The sequence below is a fragment of the Mastigoproctus giganteus genome, chromosome 3 (genome assembly GCF_048544385.1).
Source record: "Mastigoproctus giganteus isolate SK-2022 chromosome 3, ASM4854438v1, whole genome shotgun sequence".
Taxonomy (NCBI): domain Eukaryota; kingdom Metazoa; phylum Arthropoda; class Arachnida; order Uropygi; family Thelyphonidae; genus Mastigoproctus; species Mastigoproctus giganteus.
Window position 1 is genome coordinate 138927756 of NC_143577.1, and position 17531 is coordinate 138945286.

At 37.2% G+C, this 17531-nt stretch overlaps 1 protein-coding gene across 1 annotated transcript in view; it reads left to right on the top strand.

Annotated features, from left to right (window-relative positions):
* Positions 1 to 17531, top strand: part of LOC150088287 (cubilin-like) — a 1623406-nt gene that overhangs the window by 833445 nt on the left and 772430 nt on the right. The window contains exon 25 of the mRNA XM_090370104.1: positions 6732 to 6925. Within this exon, the coding sequence (XP_090226230.1) occupies positions 6732 to 6925 (194 nt within the window). The remainder of the gene's footprint in view (positions 1 to 6731; positions 6926 to 17531) is intronic.

Genomic DNA, 17531 nt, shown 5'->3' on the forward strand with positions numbered 1-17531 from the left:
CATACATGTTGAAATAGTTTTACAGAATATTAAGAATAACCAGGACAGTGACTCTATCAAAGGTAAACTCGATGTCAAGGAAGATGAGTCCGGTTGGGATTTGTTGTTAGGGCCCTCCTGGATTCTGATTAGTCTAAAAGATTTATGGTTGTTAATCTTTTAGTGATAGCTGTGAGCAGGCCTGTGGTAAAAGCAGTGGTGGGAAACTGTGGAGTATATATTAAGCTGGAGTATATGATGTAAGCTAATTTCACTGCATGGTTGAAACACTAATTTGATGATCAGAGCCAGATGTTTCTTGCACTACCTTTAACAGCAATTTTTGAAAGCTCATTTGTTAGTGCAGGAGTAACTTGCTCTATATTGAGTAAAAACATACTCATCCAATCAACTGTTATGAGATTATGAAGTATGAGATCCCTATTAATAAACTTAGTTGAGAAAACAAGCTTAGTTCTGCCTTCATTTTTGCAGACCTGTTTCATAGAGGGAATTAGAATTCACAGCTGATAGGGCTGTGGTCAGAGGAGAATTTAAATGTTTATGGTGTAAGTTAGCATTAGAATTAGTAGAGGCACATGATGCAAGAAAGCAAGCTTATACAGCATCAAAAAAAAAAATCCTTCCCATTTCACTGAACCATTCATTCCAAATGATTGATTAGTTCTGCCTTGAATTTATTTAAGCTATCAACTTCCACAACAACAGATGGAAGTTTGTTCAAGCAATCAAATACCCACTGGCTAAAGGTAAACTTCTGCACACCTATTCTACAACTGTCTTTCCTCAGTTTGAATCTATGCCCCATCAGGATTGTAATCTGAGCAACAGGAAGAATCCCCTCATCATTAAGCCTCCTCACTACATTCAAGGCCTTATACACCTCAGTCAGATTGCCTAGCAGGTGCCTAGTCTCCAGAAGCTACAATTTGCAGTACGTACTTTCTTCACAAGAAAGAGCAGAACCCATTGTGCCACCATTCTCTGTCTTTTCCCACTCAACCATCCTTTTATCCATTGTAGCAACTTGCCCTAAATCCCATACTGCTCCAATTTGTACAGTAGTCTTCCATGTGCAACAGTATCAGAAGCTTTCCTGAGATTCAAGTATATGATAACAAAATTATTTTTTGCATCCAGTTGCTTTGTGACCACATCATATAATCCAATCAAATTGGTCAGTCAAGACTTCCCCTTAACCCATGCTCTGTCTGAACTATTATTTCAATCTTGTCTAGGTGATCCTGCATCACTTCTTTAACCAGTGACTCCATTATTTTCCCCGAACAAAAGTCAAACTAACAGGTCTGTAATTACTTGCGTCACGTTTGATCCATCTTTCTGAATTAGAGATACATTTACACATCTCCAGTCCGTGAGGACTTCCCCTGAGTCCAAGGATGCTCTCATAATTATGGCTAAGGGTTTGCTTACTTCCTATGCTGCCTCCTTTAATATAACTGGATAGATCCCATCCACCCCAGGTGACTTTCTTATGTTTAACTTGAACAGTTTCTTCTCCACTATGCTCTCAGTTATTACAAAATCATTTAACTCCCTGTTAGAGTTTGATAAACATTTGGCTCATCATGTGTGAATGTAGATGCAAAATACTCATTTAGTTCAGCAGCTATCTGAGAATAATCATCTACAGTCAAACCATTGATATCAAGTGGACCAATCTGATTCATCTGCTTCCTTTTAAAGTTTATATAAGTAAAGAAGTCTTTGCTCTTCTCTGAGACCACCTTTATGAAAGCAAAACCCTTCCATTTACCCCCGATGGTAGTTACATCCTTAAGTAAATCCCACATCTTACACTGTGATCCTGCTGCTTAGTGGTTCCTTTATCAGCAAATTCTTAATGCATGAATAATCACTGCTGATAATGAAATCGAGTGTTACTCCCCTCCTGTTGCCTCTCTAACATGCTGCTGTAGAAAACAATCATCCAATAAATCCACAGAAGCCTTGCTAGTGTGTGAGTGACCAACCCACAAGTTCCAGTCTATATCTAGGAAGTTAAAATCCCCCATTATAAGACATTAATTTTCTGGCCCACTCTATTTCTCTGTATAATTGTCCATTGTACTCATCAGAGTCATTAGGCCTATAACAAACTGCTACCCTCATTTTTGCTTTCCGATTGCTTATGTCACACCAAACTGACTCAACATTGCACTGTCCATCTATGTCAAATGGATGCACTTCCTTAGATTTTATGTGATTCTTAACTAATAGCATAACCTCTTCTCCCTTCCTATCTTGTCTGTCCTTTCTGTACACATTGTACTTCCCAAATTCCAATTCTGCATCCCTTGTAAAATTAGAATTTGGAAAGTACAATCCCAAACTGATGTCCCAAACAATATCCACCTTGAATGTCTTAACCAGCACTTCAAATTCATCAATTTTTTTTTACAATACTCCTAGCATTGGTGTATATGCAAGTAGTTGTAGTAGTAATAGTGGCATGTGATTCAAGAAAACAAGCATATGAGCTTATGCAGCATCAGCCAAAAAAAAAAATTTTACACAGTCATTCCCTCCAAATGTTTGTCCAGTTCCTCCTTAAATTTATTTAACTTATCAACTTCCAAAACGACAGATGGAAGTTTGTTCCAGCAAATAACCATCTGCTGGCTAAGGGCAAATTTCCACACATCTGTTCTACCTCTGTCTTTCCTCAATTTGAATTTATGTCCCCCTTAGGTTCATAATCTGAAGAAATGGAAGAATCCCATCAGAATTCAACATGCTCAACCCATTCAGTCACCACCAAATACGGAGGATGTGGAAAGGTCAGGGAATGACCACCGCATATCCCAGAGCAATATGGCCTTAGTTGCTAATGCTCCTAAAAACCAAATAACAAACAAACGTCAACCCATTCAAAACCTTATACACCTCAATCAGATCACCTCGCAGGTGCCTAGTCTCCAGTTGCTGCAATTTGCTGAACTTAAGCTTCTCTTGGGAAGAGGATCCCCTCATTCCCCTTCACCAATCTTGTTGCCCTTCTCTGTACACGCTCAAGCAAATCTACATCCTTCCTAAAATGAGTCCTCCAGACCTGTACACAGTACTCACGGTGTGGCCTAACCATTGCCTTATACAGAGCGACAATCACCTCCTTTTCTCTGCATTGCTCAGAAAACTTCATATCTGACTGCAGAATTACTCCCAGGTCTTTTTTATTTTCTACCACCTTAAGTGTAGTACCACACAGTTGGTACGTTCCTCTGGGGTTACTTGTACCCATATGCAGTACTTTGCATTTGTCAATGTTAAACTTTAGTTGCCACTTCTTAGCCCATCTGCCAAATTATCTAGATCCTGTTGCAGTAGCACACTGCCATTACTGTCATTAACAACGCTGCCAACCTTTATATCATCTGCAAAATTCGACACTAAGCCTGGTATACCATTAATAAATCATCATCAATATCATTAATAAATATACAAAACAACAGTGGACTCAACACCGAAATCTGTGGGACTCCACTAATAACATTAGTCCATGAAGAGCAGCTCCCATTGATTACCACCCTCTATTCATGCACCAGTTCTTACTCTTAGTTACTCTAACACAGCCCATGTATTTACTTGTTTCATGATCCCCAGCAGTTCCTGAAATCCCCAGCAATTGGCTGTCTGGGCTGCTGCTCATTCCAATAGAAGCAGTGCAAGAATCTTTTCCACCTCTGCCTGCAGCTGCTGTTAACCTATTAGTCTGTGAAATCCCCCGAAGCTAACAGTTTTCAGCCCCAACTATCATTGCCTCGATAGCATCAGCAAATATTCTTGCACCCTTTCTATTTAAGTGTATATCATCCCTGTAGAAGCAATCTCTCCTGTTAACAAGCAAAAACGATACTGAGAAAAATTCTACCCCACGAGCCCTGCACAATCTCTACAGGGCTGAATTGATTGACAAGGCTCTCATCATATACTCTCTCCTATCATGTCTGGGCAGGATTGCAAACACTTTCAAATTTAACCCTAGAATTTGACTGGTAAAAGATTCTGTTAGCTTCTCATTGGTGGTGCTATTGGTTTATTTTTTTGGACCAAATAGGTGACATTTCACATCTAGATTTGATTTGGCTTCTTGATACTTTGGTTGTGGCATGTTAATATCGCCAGCAGCTAAGATTGGGATGGAGTGCTTCAGGTGAAGAGGAATCTAAGTTTGAAGTTCTGTTTTCTGACATTCATAGTGACCAAGAGGAAGGTATACAATGCAAATCTGTATAGAGGAATCACATTGAGTTTGTGTGCCACATATTGCTTCAAAGCTATCAGTTTAGCTGTAGATAATATGAAATAAACAAAGTTCATCTATGGTTTGGGAATGACTTCTGTGAAGTAAAGGAACTACACCATAAACGAATCCTAGAATTTAGTTTCTGTCACACCTTTCCCAAAATCAAAAACCACAAGGAAAGAAATATAAACATGAAACTGTTTTAAATAGAAGTGCTATAATATATAGCACTGGCCAATGGGAACTGAAGATTAGCACCATACAAGCGGGAGAGTTCTTGATGGATTTGAGGTATTGCTCAAAGCATCAAAGGCGGATATTGTTGGGATATCATAGACGTGGTGTCACACAGATATAAGGAATGCAGAACTGGAATTTGGGGAGTACAACATCTACAAAAAGGATAGACTGGATAGGAAGCGAGGAGGGGTTATGCTATTAGTTAAGAAACACATAAAATCCAAGGAAGTGAAGCCAGTCGATATTGCTGGACAGTGCAGTGTTGGGTCAGTTTAGTGTAACATAAGCATTGGGAGATCAAAATTGAGAGCAGGAGTGTGCTATGGGCCTAATGACTCTGATGAGTATAATAAGAAAATGTACAGGGAAATAGAGTGGGCCAGTAAATCAGAGAGTCTTATAATGGGGGATTTTAATTTCCCAGATATTGACTGGAATTTGGGGGCTGGTCACTCACACACTAGCAAGGCTTTTGTGGATTAATTGGATGATTGTTTTCTACATCAGCATGTTCAGGAGGCAACTGGAGGGAATAATATTCTTGATTTGATTATCAGTAGTGATTCTTCATGCGTTAAGAATCTGCAGATAAAGAAACCACTAGGTGGCAGTGATCACAGTGTGCTGAAGTGGGATTTACTCAATGAGGTAACTACCATCAGGGGTAAGGGGAAGGGTTATTGCTTTTGTAAAGGCGACTACGATGGTCTGAGACAGTATTTAAATTTTATACAGTGGGACCAACTGATGATGTTACCAACAGAAAATTCAAAATGGGAAGCATTCGGGAAACTTGTCTTGGAAGCTACTAGGCTTTACATACCAACTAAGAAATATTGTTCAAGGTTTAGGCCTAAATGGATGTCAGATGAACTAATGAGACATGTGGCAGAGAAGAAAAATGCATGGGATACATATAAATTAACACGTGACACAGAAGCCTATGATAGATATAAGCTGGTCTGCAAACAAGTCACAAAGGAGGTTAGGCAGGCAAATGCAGATTATGAGAAATCTTTGGCAAAGGATGCAAAGAAAAATAGCAAAGAGTTCTTTACTTATGTAAACTCTAGAAAGAAGGGGATGAATCAGATTGGTCCACTTGATATCGATGGTTCAACTGTTGATGATCCTGCTCAGGTAACTAACAAACTAAATGAATATTTTGCATCGACATTCACACATGAGGAGTTATTCAGCGAGAGGAATGCCAGAGGTGTATTCAACTCTGGCAGTAAGCTAGATAATCTTGTAATAACTGAGAGTAAAGTGGAGGAGAAATTGATAAAGATAAACACAAGAAAGGCACCTGGGGTGGATGGGACCTATCCAGTTATATTAAAAGAGGCAGCAAAGGAAGTAAGCAAACCTTTGCTTACTTCCTTTGCTGCCTCTTTTAATATTTTAAGAAGTTAGCCATAATTATGAGAGCTTCCTTGGACTCAGGGGAGGTATCCATAGTCTGGAGATGTGCAAATGTGGCCCCAATTCACAAAGGAGGATAAAAGGCTGACACAATTAATTATACACCTATTAGTTTAAATTCTGTTCCAGGAAAATTAATGGAGGCACTGGTTAAAGAAGCACTGCAGGATCATCTCGACAAGACTTCAGTTATAGCTCGGGCACAGCATGGTTTTGTTAAGGGGAAGGCTTGCCTGACCAATTTGATTTGATTTGATTTTGTTTGGCTGAGGCTATGGAAGCTGACTTTCGTGCATCACTTGCCACTCTCTCTCTCTCTCTCTCTCTGCTACTACTATTACTACTCTATCAAAACTATAAAATTAACTTCAATAACCACTCCAAAAAACTTGCTATAGTTCAGAGGGAGGGCTGAAAAATATACAATCACTAACCTTGACTCAACGATTTTTTTGCGGAGATTATTTCCATGGGGATCTGACAGTTCCCTCATGCTGACCAGGCTAGCCATGCGGGTAAAGTGCCTGCCTGGCAAAGGTTGGGGGGTTCGAATCCCGCCTTGGGCTTGAATATCACGATGGTGCCGCACTATTCGATTGGATCTGACAGCCACGATACACGAAGCAGGAAAAAACTGGTTCTGTCGTGTATTGCTCATATCATGCAATTAAAAACAAAAAGTTCCCTCATGACAACCAGGGTTATAAAGTATTTTTAAACTTCATTGTGAAAATATACTTAATTTTATTTCAGTTTTCACATGATAGTTATGAATTATTTTTAAAATTTATTTTATTAGATGCTACTGGAAACAGATCAAATCTGAGTATGTAGAGATTTTTGATGGTGGAACTGTTAATGCAGAGTCATTAGGTATGTTTTGTGGTTCACAGCATCCCTCAAGTGTAATCAGCACAGGAAATGTTCTCCTTGTTCGCTATATTACTAGTGCCGAGCACCCAAGGTCAGGCTTTAAAGCAAAAATTAAAATGGGTAAGTTTAAGATGTTAGAATTTTATCAGTTCAAAATTGACAGTTGACTTAGAAACTTTTTTTTTTTTTTTTTTTTTTTGGTACACGGAAGCAAGCTTATATATGATCAGCTTAGGAAAAAAAAATAAAAACATGCCTCCTCATCACTTGTCCATCACCTATAATGATTTCTGTATTCTTTCTTAAATTTATTCAAACTACTCACTTATGCAGTATCAGATGGAAGTTTTAACTACCCTGAAACATACTTCCTTAATTGAAGTGTATGCCTCTTTTGCTGTTGTCTGAAAAAGAAAAATGTAAGGATATCATTAGCATGGCACTTACTCGTAGTTTATTCAGAAGTAACAAAAGTTGCAAGGATGTGCTGTATAAAGTAATGAAATTTTTTGATACATATGATAAGAATATACCCAGCTCCTTCACATAATTTGGCCTAGATAATGCACCCCCCCCCATACACACCTTGGATTTCTCCAGTCACTATCTAGCAGAGGAGAGGTAGCAAGATTATACACTAGCTGATACTGAAGCCTCAGAGAGTTACCAATAGATTCGGTCTAGTGGACTATCTAACAGTTGGCCTGCAAACACCGTTTTAGAGCTGTACCCTTGAAATGTAAAGAAGATTGAATATCTTCATGATGTCCATCTTAACCTCAAAAGGCATCGATCATACTGCATGATGAAAGAGAAGGGAGGGTTGTCGGAGTTTTGCTCTGGAGACTAAACATGGGTTCGACCACTTCAAGCCTCCAATAAGCAAAATGGCAGAAGTTTGGCAATAAGCTAGATAATCTTGTAATAACTCAGAGTAAAGTGGAGGAGAAATTGTTGAAGATAAACACAAGAAAGGCACCTGGGGTGGATGGAATCTATCCAGTTATATTAAAGGAGGCCGCAAAGGAAGTAAGCAAACCCTTAACCATAATTATGAGAGCTTCCCTGAACTCAGGGGAGGAACCCATGGACTGGAGATGTGCAAATGTCATGACACATCATGGGTTTGTTAAGGTGAAGTCTTGTCTGACTAATTTGATTGGATACTATGATGTAGTCACAAAGGAACTGGATGCAAAGAATAACTTTTATATCATATACATCTTAGAAAAGCCTTTGATACTGTTGCACATGGAAGACTGCTGCACAAATTGGAGCAGTGTGGCATTGGAGGCAAATTGCTGCTATCGATAAAGGGATGGTTGAGTGGCAGAAGACAGAGAGTGGTATTCAATGGACACTGCTCATCGTGGACTAATGTTATTAGTGGAGTCCCTCAGGGTTCAGTATTGGGGCCATTATTGTTTTCTGTATTTATAAATGATATTGATGATGGTATATCAGGCTTAATGTCCAAGTTTGCAGACGATACGAAGGTTGGAAGGGTTGTTAATGACACTAATAACAGTACACTGCTGCAACAGGTTCTAGAAAAGTTTTGCAGATGGGCTGAGAGGTGGCAAATGAAGTTTAACATTGACAAATGTAAAGTACTACATATGGGAAGCAGTAATCCCAGAGTAACGTATCAACTCTGTGGTACCACACTGACAGTGGTAGAGAATGAAAAGGACCTGGGGGATAATTGTGCAGACAGATATGAAGTTTTCTGAGCAGTGCATGTGGTCTGCAAGAGTAGCTCATGGTGTCTTGTCAAAGATATACAGGAATTTTTCTAGCAGGGATAAGGAGGTGATTATCCCCTTAGCATTAGCATTAGCATTAGTAGAGGCATTTGATGCAAGAAAGCAAGCTTATGCAGCATCAGCCAAAAAAAAAAAAAAAAAAAAAACCCACTTCCACTTCACCCCTCTGTTTGTTCAAAATACCTGTCCAGCTGAGCCTTAAACTTATTTAGGCTATCAACCTCCACCACAAGGGATGGAAGTCTGTTCCACCAACCAACCACCCGCTGGCTAAAGGCAAATTTCCCCACATCTATCCTACATCTGTCTTTCCTCGATTTGAATTTATGCCCTCTCAGGTGATTTTTCTGAGCTAGAGGAAGAATCCCATCAGCATTGAGCATGCTTAAACCATTCAAGGCTTTATACACCTCTATCAGATCACCTCGCTGATGCCTAGTCTCCAGACACTGTAATTTGCAAAACTTAAGCCTTTCTTGGTAAAAGCACCCCTTTGTTCCATTCACTAATCTTGTTGCCCTTCTCTGTACTCGTTCCAGCAGCTCTACATCCTTCTTGAAATGAGGCCTCCAGACCTGTATACAATACTCTAGGTGTGGTCTGACCATTGCCTTATACAATGGAATAATCACCTCCTTATCCCTGCTGGAAAAATTCCTGTATATCATTGACAATACTCCATGAGCTACTCTTGCAGCCTGTCTGCACTGCTCAGAGAACTTCATATCTGCCTGCACAACCACCCCCAAGTCCCTTTCATTCTCTACCACTGTCAGTGTAGTACCACAGAGTTGATACGTTGCTCTGGGGTTGCTGTTTCCCATGTGTAGTACTTTACATTTGTCAATGTTAAACTTCATTTGCCACCTCTCAGCCCATCTGCTCAACCTTTCCAGATCCTGTTGCAGCAGCATAGTGTCAGTAGTGTCCTTGACAACCCTGCCAACCTTTGTATCATCTGCAAACTTGGACATTAAGCTTGATATACCATCATCAATATCATTTATAAATACAGAAAACAATAATGGACCCAACACTGAGCCCTGAGGGACTCCACTAATAACATTAGTCCACGATGAGCAGTGTCCATTGATTACCACTCTCTGTCTTCTCCCCCTCAACCACCCCTTTATCCATAGCAGCAATTTGCCTCCAATGTCACACTGCTCCAATTTATGTAGCAGTCTTCCATGTGCAACAGTATCAAAAGCCTTTCTAAGATCCAAGTATATAATATCAAAGTCATTCCCTGCATCCAGTTCTTTTGTGACTGCATCATAGTATCCAATCAAGTTGGTCAGGAAAGACTTCCCCTTAACAAAACCATGCTGTGTCTGAGCTATAACTGAAGTCTTGTCTAAATGATCCTGCAGTGCTTCTTTAACCAGTGCCTCCATTAATTTTCCTGGAACAGAAGTTAAGCTCACAGGTCTATAATTACTTGTGTCAGCCTTTGATCCTCCTTTGTGAATTGGGGTCACATTTGCACATTTGCAGTCTATGGGTACCTCCCCTGAGTCCAAGGAAACTCTCATAATTATGGCTAAGGGTTTGCTTACTTCCTTTGCTGCCTCCTTTAATATAACTGGATAGATCCCATCCACCCCGGGTGCCTTTCTTGTGTTTATCTTCAACAGTTTCTCCTCCACTTTACTCCCAGTTATTTCAAGATTCTGTAGCTTACTTCTAGAGTTGATACACCTCTGGCATTCCCCTTGCTGAATAACTCCTCATGTGTGAATGTCGATGCAAAATATTCATTTAGTTTGTTAGCTACCTGAGCAGGATCATCAACAGTTGACCCATCAATATCAAGTGGACCAATCTGATTCATCCCCTTCCTTCTAGAGTTTACATAAGTAAAGAACTCTTTGCTGGTTTTCTTTGCATCCCTTGCCAAGGATTTCTCGTAATCTGCCTTCGCCTGCCTAACCTCCTTTGTAACTTGGTTGCATATCAACTTGTATCTATCATAGGCTTCTGTGTCATGTGTTAATTTGTAAGTATCCCATGCATTTTTCTTCTCTGCCATATGCTTCATTAGTTCATCTGACATCCATTTTGGCCTAAACCTTGAACAATATTTCTTAATTGGTATGTAAAGCCTAGTAGCTTCCAAGATAAGTTCTTTGAATGCTTCCCATTTTGAATTTGCTGTTGGTAACATCATCAGTTGGTCCCACTGTATAGAATTTAAATACTGTCTCAGTCCATCGTAGTCGCCTTTACGGAAGCAATAACCCTTCCCTTTACCCCTAATGGTAGTTACCTCTTTGAGTAAATCCCACTTCAGCACACTGTGATCACTGCCACCTAGTGGTTCATTTATCTGCAGATTCTTAATGCATGAAGAATCACTGCTGATAATCAAATCAAGAGTATTACTCCCTCTAGTTGCCTCCCAAACATGCTGATGTAGAAAACAATCATCCAATAAATCCACAAAAGCCCTGCTAGTGTGTGAGTAACCAGCCCCCAAATTCCAGTCAATATCTGGGAAATTAAAATCTCCCATTATAAGACTCTCTGATTTACTGGCCCACTCTATTTCCCTGTACAGTTCCTTATTATACCCATCAGAGTCATTAGGCCTATAGCACACTCCTACTCTCAATTTTGATCTCCCAATGCTCATGTCACACCAAACTAACTCAACACTGCACTGTCCGGCGATGTCACTGGCTTCACTTCCTTGGTTTTTATGTGTTTCTTAACTAATAGCATAACCCCTCCCCCCCTTCCTATCCTGTCTATCCTTTCTGTAGACGTACTCCCCAATTGCAGTTCTGCATCCCTTATATCTGTGTGACACCACATCTCTGATATCCCAACAATATCTGCCTTTGATGTTTTGAGCAATACCTCAAATTCATCAAATTTATTTACTAAACTCCTAGCATTGGTGTACACGCAAGTATACCTGCACCCTTGTATATCACCTTCGGGCCACAAGTCAGGCCACACCTTGAGTACTGTGTACAGGTCTGGAGGCCTCATTTTAAGAATGATGTAGAGCTGTTGGAACGAGCACAGAGAAGGGCAACAAGTTTAGTGAATGGAACAAAGGGGAAATTGTTGAGATGTTAGAATTTGTTCTTACGAAGAAAGGCTTAAGTTTTGCAAATTACAGTGTCTGTATAGACTAGGCACCTGTGAGGTGATCTGATTGAGGTGTATAAAGCTTTGAATGGTTTGAGCATGCTCAATGCAGATGGGATTCTTCCTCTTGTCAGAATAATCGCCTGAGAGAGCATAAATTCAGATTGGGGGAATGACAGACATAAATTCAAATTGAGGTTGTAGGATAGATGTGCAGAAGTTTGCCTTTAGCCAGCGGGTGGTTGATTGTTGAAACAAACTTCTATCTGTCGTAGAAAGGCACAACTTGAAAAACATTTGGAGCGAGTGGATTTGTATAATAAGGTTTTTTTTTTTTTTTTTGGCTGACTCTATATAAACTTGCTTTCTTGCATCATGTGCCTTTGCTTTAGATAAATATCACAAAGATGTTCAAAATTGGTTCTTATAACATATGATAATGATGAAAGTAATCCTTTGAATGATTTGAATTGGTAACTAATACAATTTACACTATAAAAATGACCTTTTAGGGAGTTATATAGCGAAAATTTGAACTTCCGAGGTCGCGGTGTGAATTACCAAAAAACAATGTCTTAAACAATGGATTCACGTTATGATATTTTCGCGATACGATGGTAACGGATTAATAGCGTAAAGCAGTGTACCCTGTATTATATAACTACGTGCATGGTTTGAAATGCGGTATCTATGAATGTTTAGCATTCATTTTTTGTAATTAATGTTCATATTTTCGATTTTGTTGATACTTGATAGTTAAAAAAAAAAAACTCATAAACCCGGGAACTCTTAAAGTGAGAACTGCCTGTTGTGGAAAATGAAAAAGACCTTTGGGTAATTGTGCATTTTTCTTTGTGCTCCTCTTTTTAAAGCAGAACACTAGACTTTACCTGTTTTTCCTTTATTTTTTATTTCATTGGTCTTCTTTATTCTCTATCCATATTTTGAAATATTGCATATACACACATCTTTAAACTGTTAATTTTTCAATTTTTAATTATTCATGTGAGCCAGAAGTAATCATACATGTCATTGGGAGTAGTATAGAAAATGGGGATTGTAGCACAAATATACACTTTTACAAACACAAAAAATCACTCTCCTTCCCTTAAAATTGTTCATTTTTCTAAAGTAATCTACAAAAATTTGAATTATTTGTAATATTCAAAAATTAGAACAAAAATCAAAAAATTTGAATTATTTATATTTTTAAAGAAAATAATGTAAGCTTATGTAAAAAATAACTAAAAAAAGTATTTTAATAAATTTATTTCTTTGTCATAATTTCCGTTTTGAAATCAATTATATGAGCTTTAATTTTTTCCAATTTTCTTTACCACTATAAATTAGTTTCATTTTTATTTTATTGTAATCTTCAATAGTTTTATGCATTATTTTGCAGTTGAATGTGTCTGGTAAAAAAAATATAATTCCTTTATGTGGACATTACTTTATCTCCTTTTTCTGTTTTTATTTTTTCAAATATTTTAATTGGATAACGTACATTGTGATCTAAGTCTTGTAAATTTTTGAATGAAATAGATTGGAATTACTCGTTGTAACTCAAATACCTGATGATTATAAAACAGGTTATATTTTACAAGTAGGTTTGCAATATCTTAAAAAATTACATGATTTACATAATCATTTATCTTTGGCTCTGGAACATATAAGTATTAATAAAAAATATGCAAAATTAATTATATAACAAAGAGAAGTTATATAATTAGTTATATAACAAAGATAAGTATGTATTACATTATTATTATTAGTCATATGGTGCAAGGAAGCCTGAGGCTTATGCCGCACCAGCCAAAAAAAATTTCTTAACCACCCCAAGAGAGAGAGAGAGAGAGAGAGAGAGAGAAGTAGAAGGGAATCACCAAGGAAGAGAAGAATGATGATATTCAGCTCAGGACCCTGTGTGCTAAGCCCATACTCACCTGATGTGAGCCCCTGGGGGGTTGATTTATAGTACTTGAAGAAATATTTAGAATTATGGCTAAAAACTAATAAAAATATACAGAGTATTAGAATTCAAGCAAACTTACTGGTTAAAATGATACATACATTTTAATACAGATAAAAGAACTAAAGGTAATAACTCATTTCAGAAAGATTTCTACAAGTTAATGAATAAATCTGTTTATGGAAAGACTATGGAAAAAGTAAGAAAACGAGTTGATGTTAGATTATGTTGTGATGGAGATAAAGTTGAAAAATTAATGGCTAAACCTAGCTTTAAAAAAATGAGATATATTTGATGAAAAATTGTGCAGTTAATATGGAAAAAACATTGGTAACTTTTGATAATTCTATTTCCTTTGTAATTTGTATTTTAGATATATCTAAGCTGTTAATGTATACTTTTCATTATGATGTCATGACACCTAAATATAGTAAAAATCATCATAGCCTTGTGTACAGAGATATGGATAGTTTTACATATATGATATTAAGACTGACGACTTTTATGAATATATGAAAGATTATCTAGAAAATAATAAATATAACATTAATTAGAGTAAATAAAAAAATAGTTGGAAAATTAAAGATCAATGTAATGGAAAAATCATGAATTTTTCCATGAATGAATTCATAGGTTTCAAATGAAAAATGTATCCATATAAATTTGATGAGAAAGTGTAAGTGAAATCAAAAGGAATTAAAAAATGTGTAATTAAAAAAAGAATAACATTTTATGACTATAAAGAGTGTTCATTTTAGGAAAAAGAAGTATGAATCAAATAAGAAGCAAAAAGCATGAAGATTATTCATTAGAAGGAAAATGCTTTAAGCCCTATTGATAAGAGATCTTATTTTGGTTGATGAAATTCATATATTAGCATGGGGAAATTATTTAATTTAAAATTAGATCTTCTTTAGCTATCCATGAATTAAATGAATCTGAATAGCTTTTCCATTTAACAATATATTTATTTCCTTTGTTTTATTCAAATATGTTTTATATTTGATAAACATCATCTTGCTTATTATATTTTACTAACTCTTGTACATAAAAGGAACCTTGTATTTCTTCATAATAGGCTTAGTTTCACAACTTCAGAAATAACAAATACTTCCTCAGTAAAGTTAGGTAAATAATCCTTTATCAACATGCCCTTGTATTTACTGATTCTAACCTTATTGCCAATATGAAACTTGGGTTTTGATTCTGATAATTACTTTTTGTAAAGATTATTATACATTTTTTTTTTTTTTTTTTTTCAATTTCAGCTTTACTTGGTTCTCTAGGTTTCATTTTAATATATCAATGATAAGAATTATTATTATTTGAAACTAGTTCGTCTAATACATCTGTCCACTTCTTAGTATTATTATATTTCCACATTTGGAAGTTAGGTTAATTAATGGCTCATCTCTAACAGAGTCTCTCCACTTGCTGTCTCATAGAAATGCGCCTCCATAGCCAGGTGGGAAGGAGCAGCAGTGCGTTGCACACGCTTCTTGATTAGACCGGGGTTCGAGCCCGTCACCACCAAATACGGAAGATGCGGAAAGGTCAGGGAATGACCACTGCATATCCCAGAGCAATATGGCCTTAGTTGCTAATGCTCCTAAAAACCAAATAACTAACTAACTAACTCTCATAGAAATACTGTTTCTGCTGCATGCCTTTTCTACAGATATTTCCATGGGCACTGTTCTTCTGAATTAGTTTCTATAATTACCACTCTCTCTTTCAAAACAGTCCGAACATGTGCCGCCACCAGCCAACATCCATTTACTGTCCAACTTCAAACTCACAGAACCAACTTTTCATCTTTTCCATTTATTCATTCAACTGCCGTTTTCTGGAACAACCTTCCTTCATATGAAGATTTCGTATGAAGGTTCCTGAAAATTTCAGTCTACAGAAGTTCAAGTCTATTGTTAACAAATATCTGCTCTCGTCTTATAAGTACTATAGGTTCCAATACCTCTTGTGTTTGGGGTTTTCATAAAAAAAAAAAAAAAAAAGTTTTTCCCCTTCACATGTCCCAGGAAAGTGAGATTTTCAACATATATTATTCCTTCTCTATGTACTCACCACCCAAAGTAACCGCTTGACGTGGGCACCTGTATGTGGTGAGGGGACCTCCCAGTGACCCAGTGACACTGCTGGTCCTCCAAATTATAAATCATAATATATGGGGTATCTATGCCTTGTCTTTCCAGTGCCCGAAACATTGCCTTATGCTGTATGGAGTCAAATGCCTTTTCATAATCCACAAATGCCAGGCATAATGATGTTTTATATTCATTTGCTTTCTCCATTAGCTAAGGTATTACGTGAAGGTGATCCATAGTTGAGAATCCTGTCCTAAATCCAGCTTGCTCTTTTGGTTGATTCTCATCAAGTATTCTTTCTAATCTGTTAGTAATGACCCTTGTGAACAACTTGTAGATGTGGGATAACAAGCTAATTGGTCTATAATTTCAAATTTCTGATTTATCTCCTTTTTTATGCAGCAACACTATGATTGCATTATTCCACTGATTAGGCATCACACATTTTCTAATGCACTTTGTGAAGAGCCTTTGCCAGTTTTTGTGTTATGTCTCTTCCTCCCAATTTTAACAACTCTACAGTAACTTCATCTTCCCCCGGGACTTTCTGATTCTTCATTTTCGTCAATGCTTGTTCTACCTCATCAGGAAGAATATCGGGTATGTCGTATGTGTTGCTAATTCACGATCCATCTTCCCCAATGCCGGCATCATTCCCTCGCTCCTTGTATAATTCTCTATAGTAGTCTTCTGCTATTTGAATTATGCCTTCTCTGCTATTTATAAGTACCATCACTATTCTTCAGTTTGAGTAACATTTGTCTTTCTGTATTACTGCTCATAGCTTCTGATTTAAGTCCTTTGTTTTCCCTTAATGCTTGTTCTACTTTTCTTGTGTTAAATTTTCTTGTGTCCTCACTGAGTCTCTTTCTAATGGCTTTGCATAACTCAAAAAATTTATACTAAATTTTTTCCTTGTCAGTGTTTATCTTGCTCTTCAAAACCAATATGTATTAACTGCCAAGGAGAGCATCCTGCTTACTCATAAGAATGCCTCTGTTGAAAAGAAGAAAACAAGATAAGTATCGTATCAGGATGCAAAAAAGTGGTGAAACCAGGAAATAGTTTTAAAATTTCATATACCCAGAAAGACTGCAGGGAAATAATCCATTGAAACAAACAAAAATGACTGTACCACCTAAAGTGTCATTTACTCCCATCTCACAGTATTTATTAAGCCCACAAACACCTGCCAAGAAAAGTCAGTCAGCTGCCACTCCTATACGAGAGGAGGTTCGGGTCCATGGCAGCAATATGAAAGGATAGTAATGTAAAAAATTTGTATACTTAATGTGTAAAGATTGTATACTTAATGTAAAAAAAAATTGTATACTTAATGTAAAAAAATTGTATACTTAATATATTACTCTTCAAATAACCTACTACGTTTCATGCAGTTTGAATAATGTCTTTTTTTTTTTTTTTTTTTAATTACAAGTCCGGAAGTCAACAGTTTATATGGACAAAATCAATCACTGTGCAGTCAGCCAGCATATGGGAAAATAAAGAGACTAATGCTAAAGACAATTCATGTAGATATGGTTACAACATTGTGGGAGGATGTCCCTTCCTTTCTATGATTAAGAAGTGGGCAGAAGAATTTAATAAGAGAAGGAGAGAGCCTAGAAGGGGTGGTTGAGGGGAAGAAGACAGAGAGTGGTAATCAATGGACACTGCTCATTGTGGACTATTGTTATTAGTGGAGTCCCTCAGGGTTCAGTGTTGGATCCATTGTTGTTTTTTGTATTTATAAATGATATTGATGATGGTATGTCTGGCTTAATGTCCAA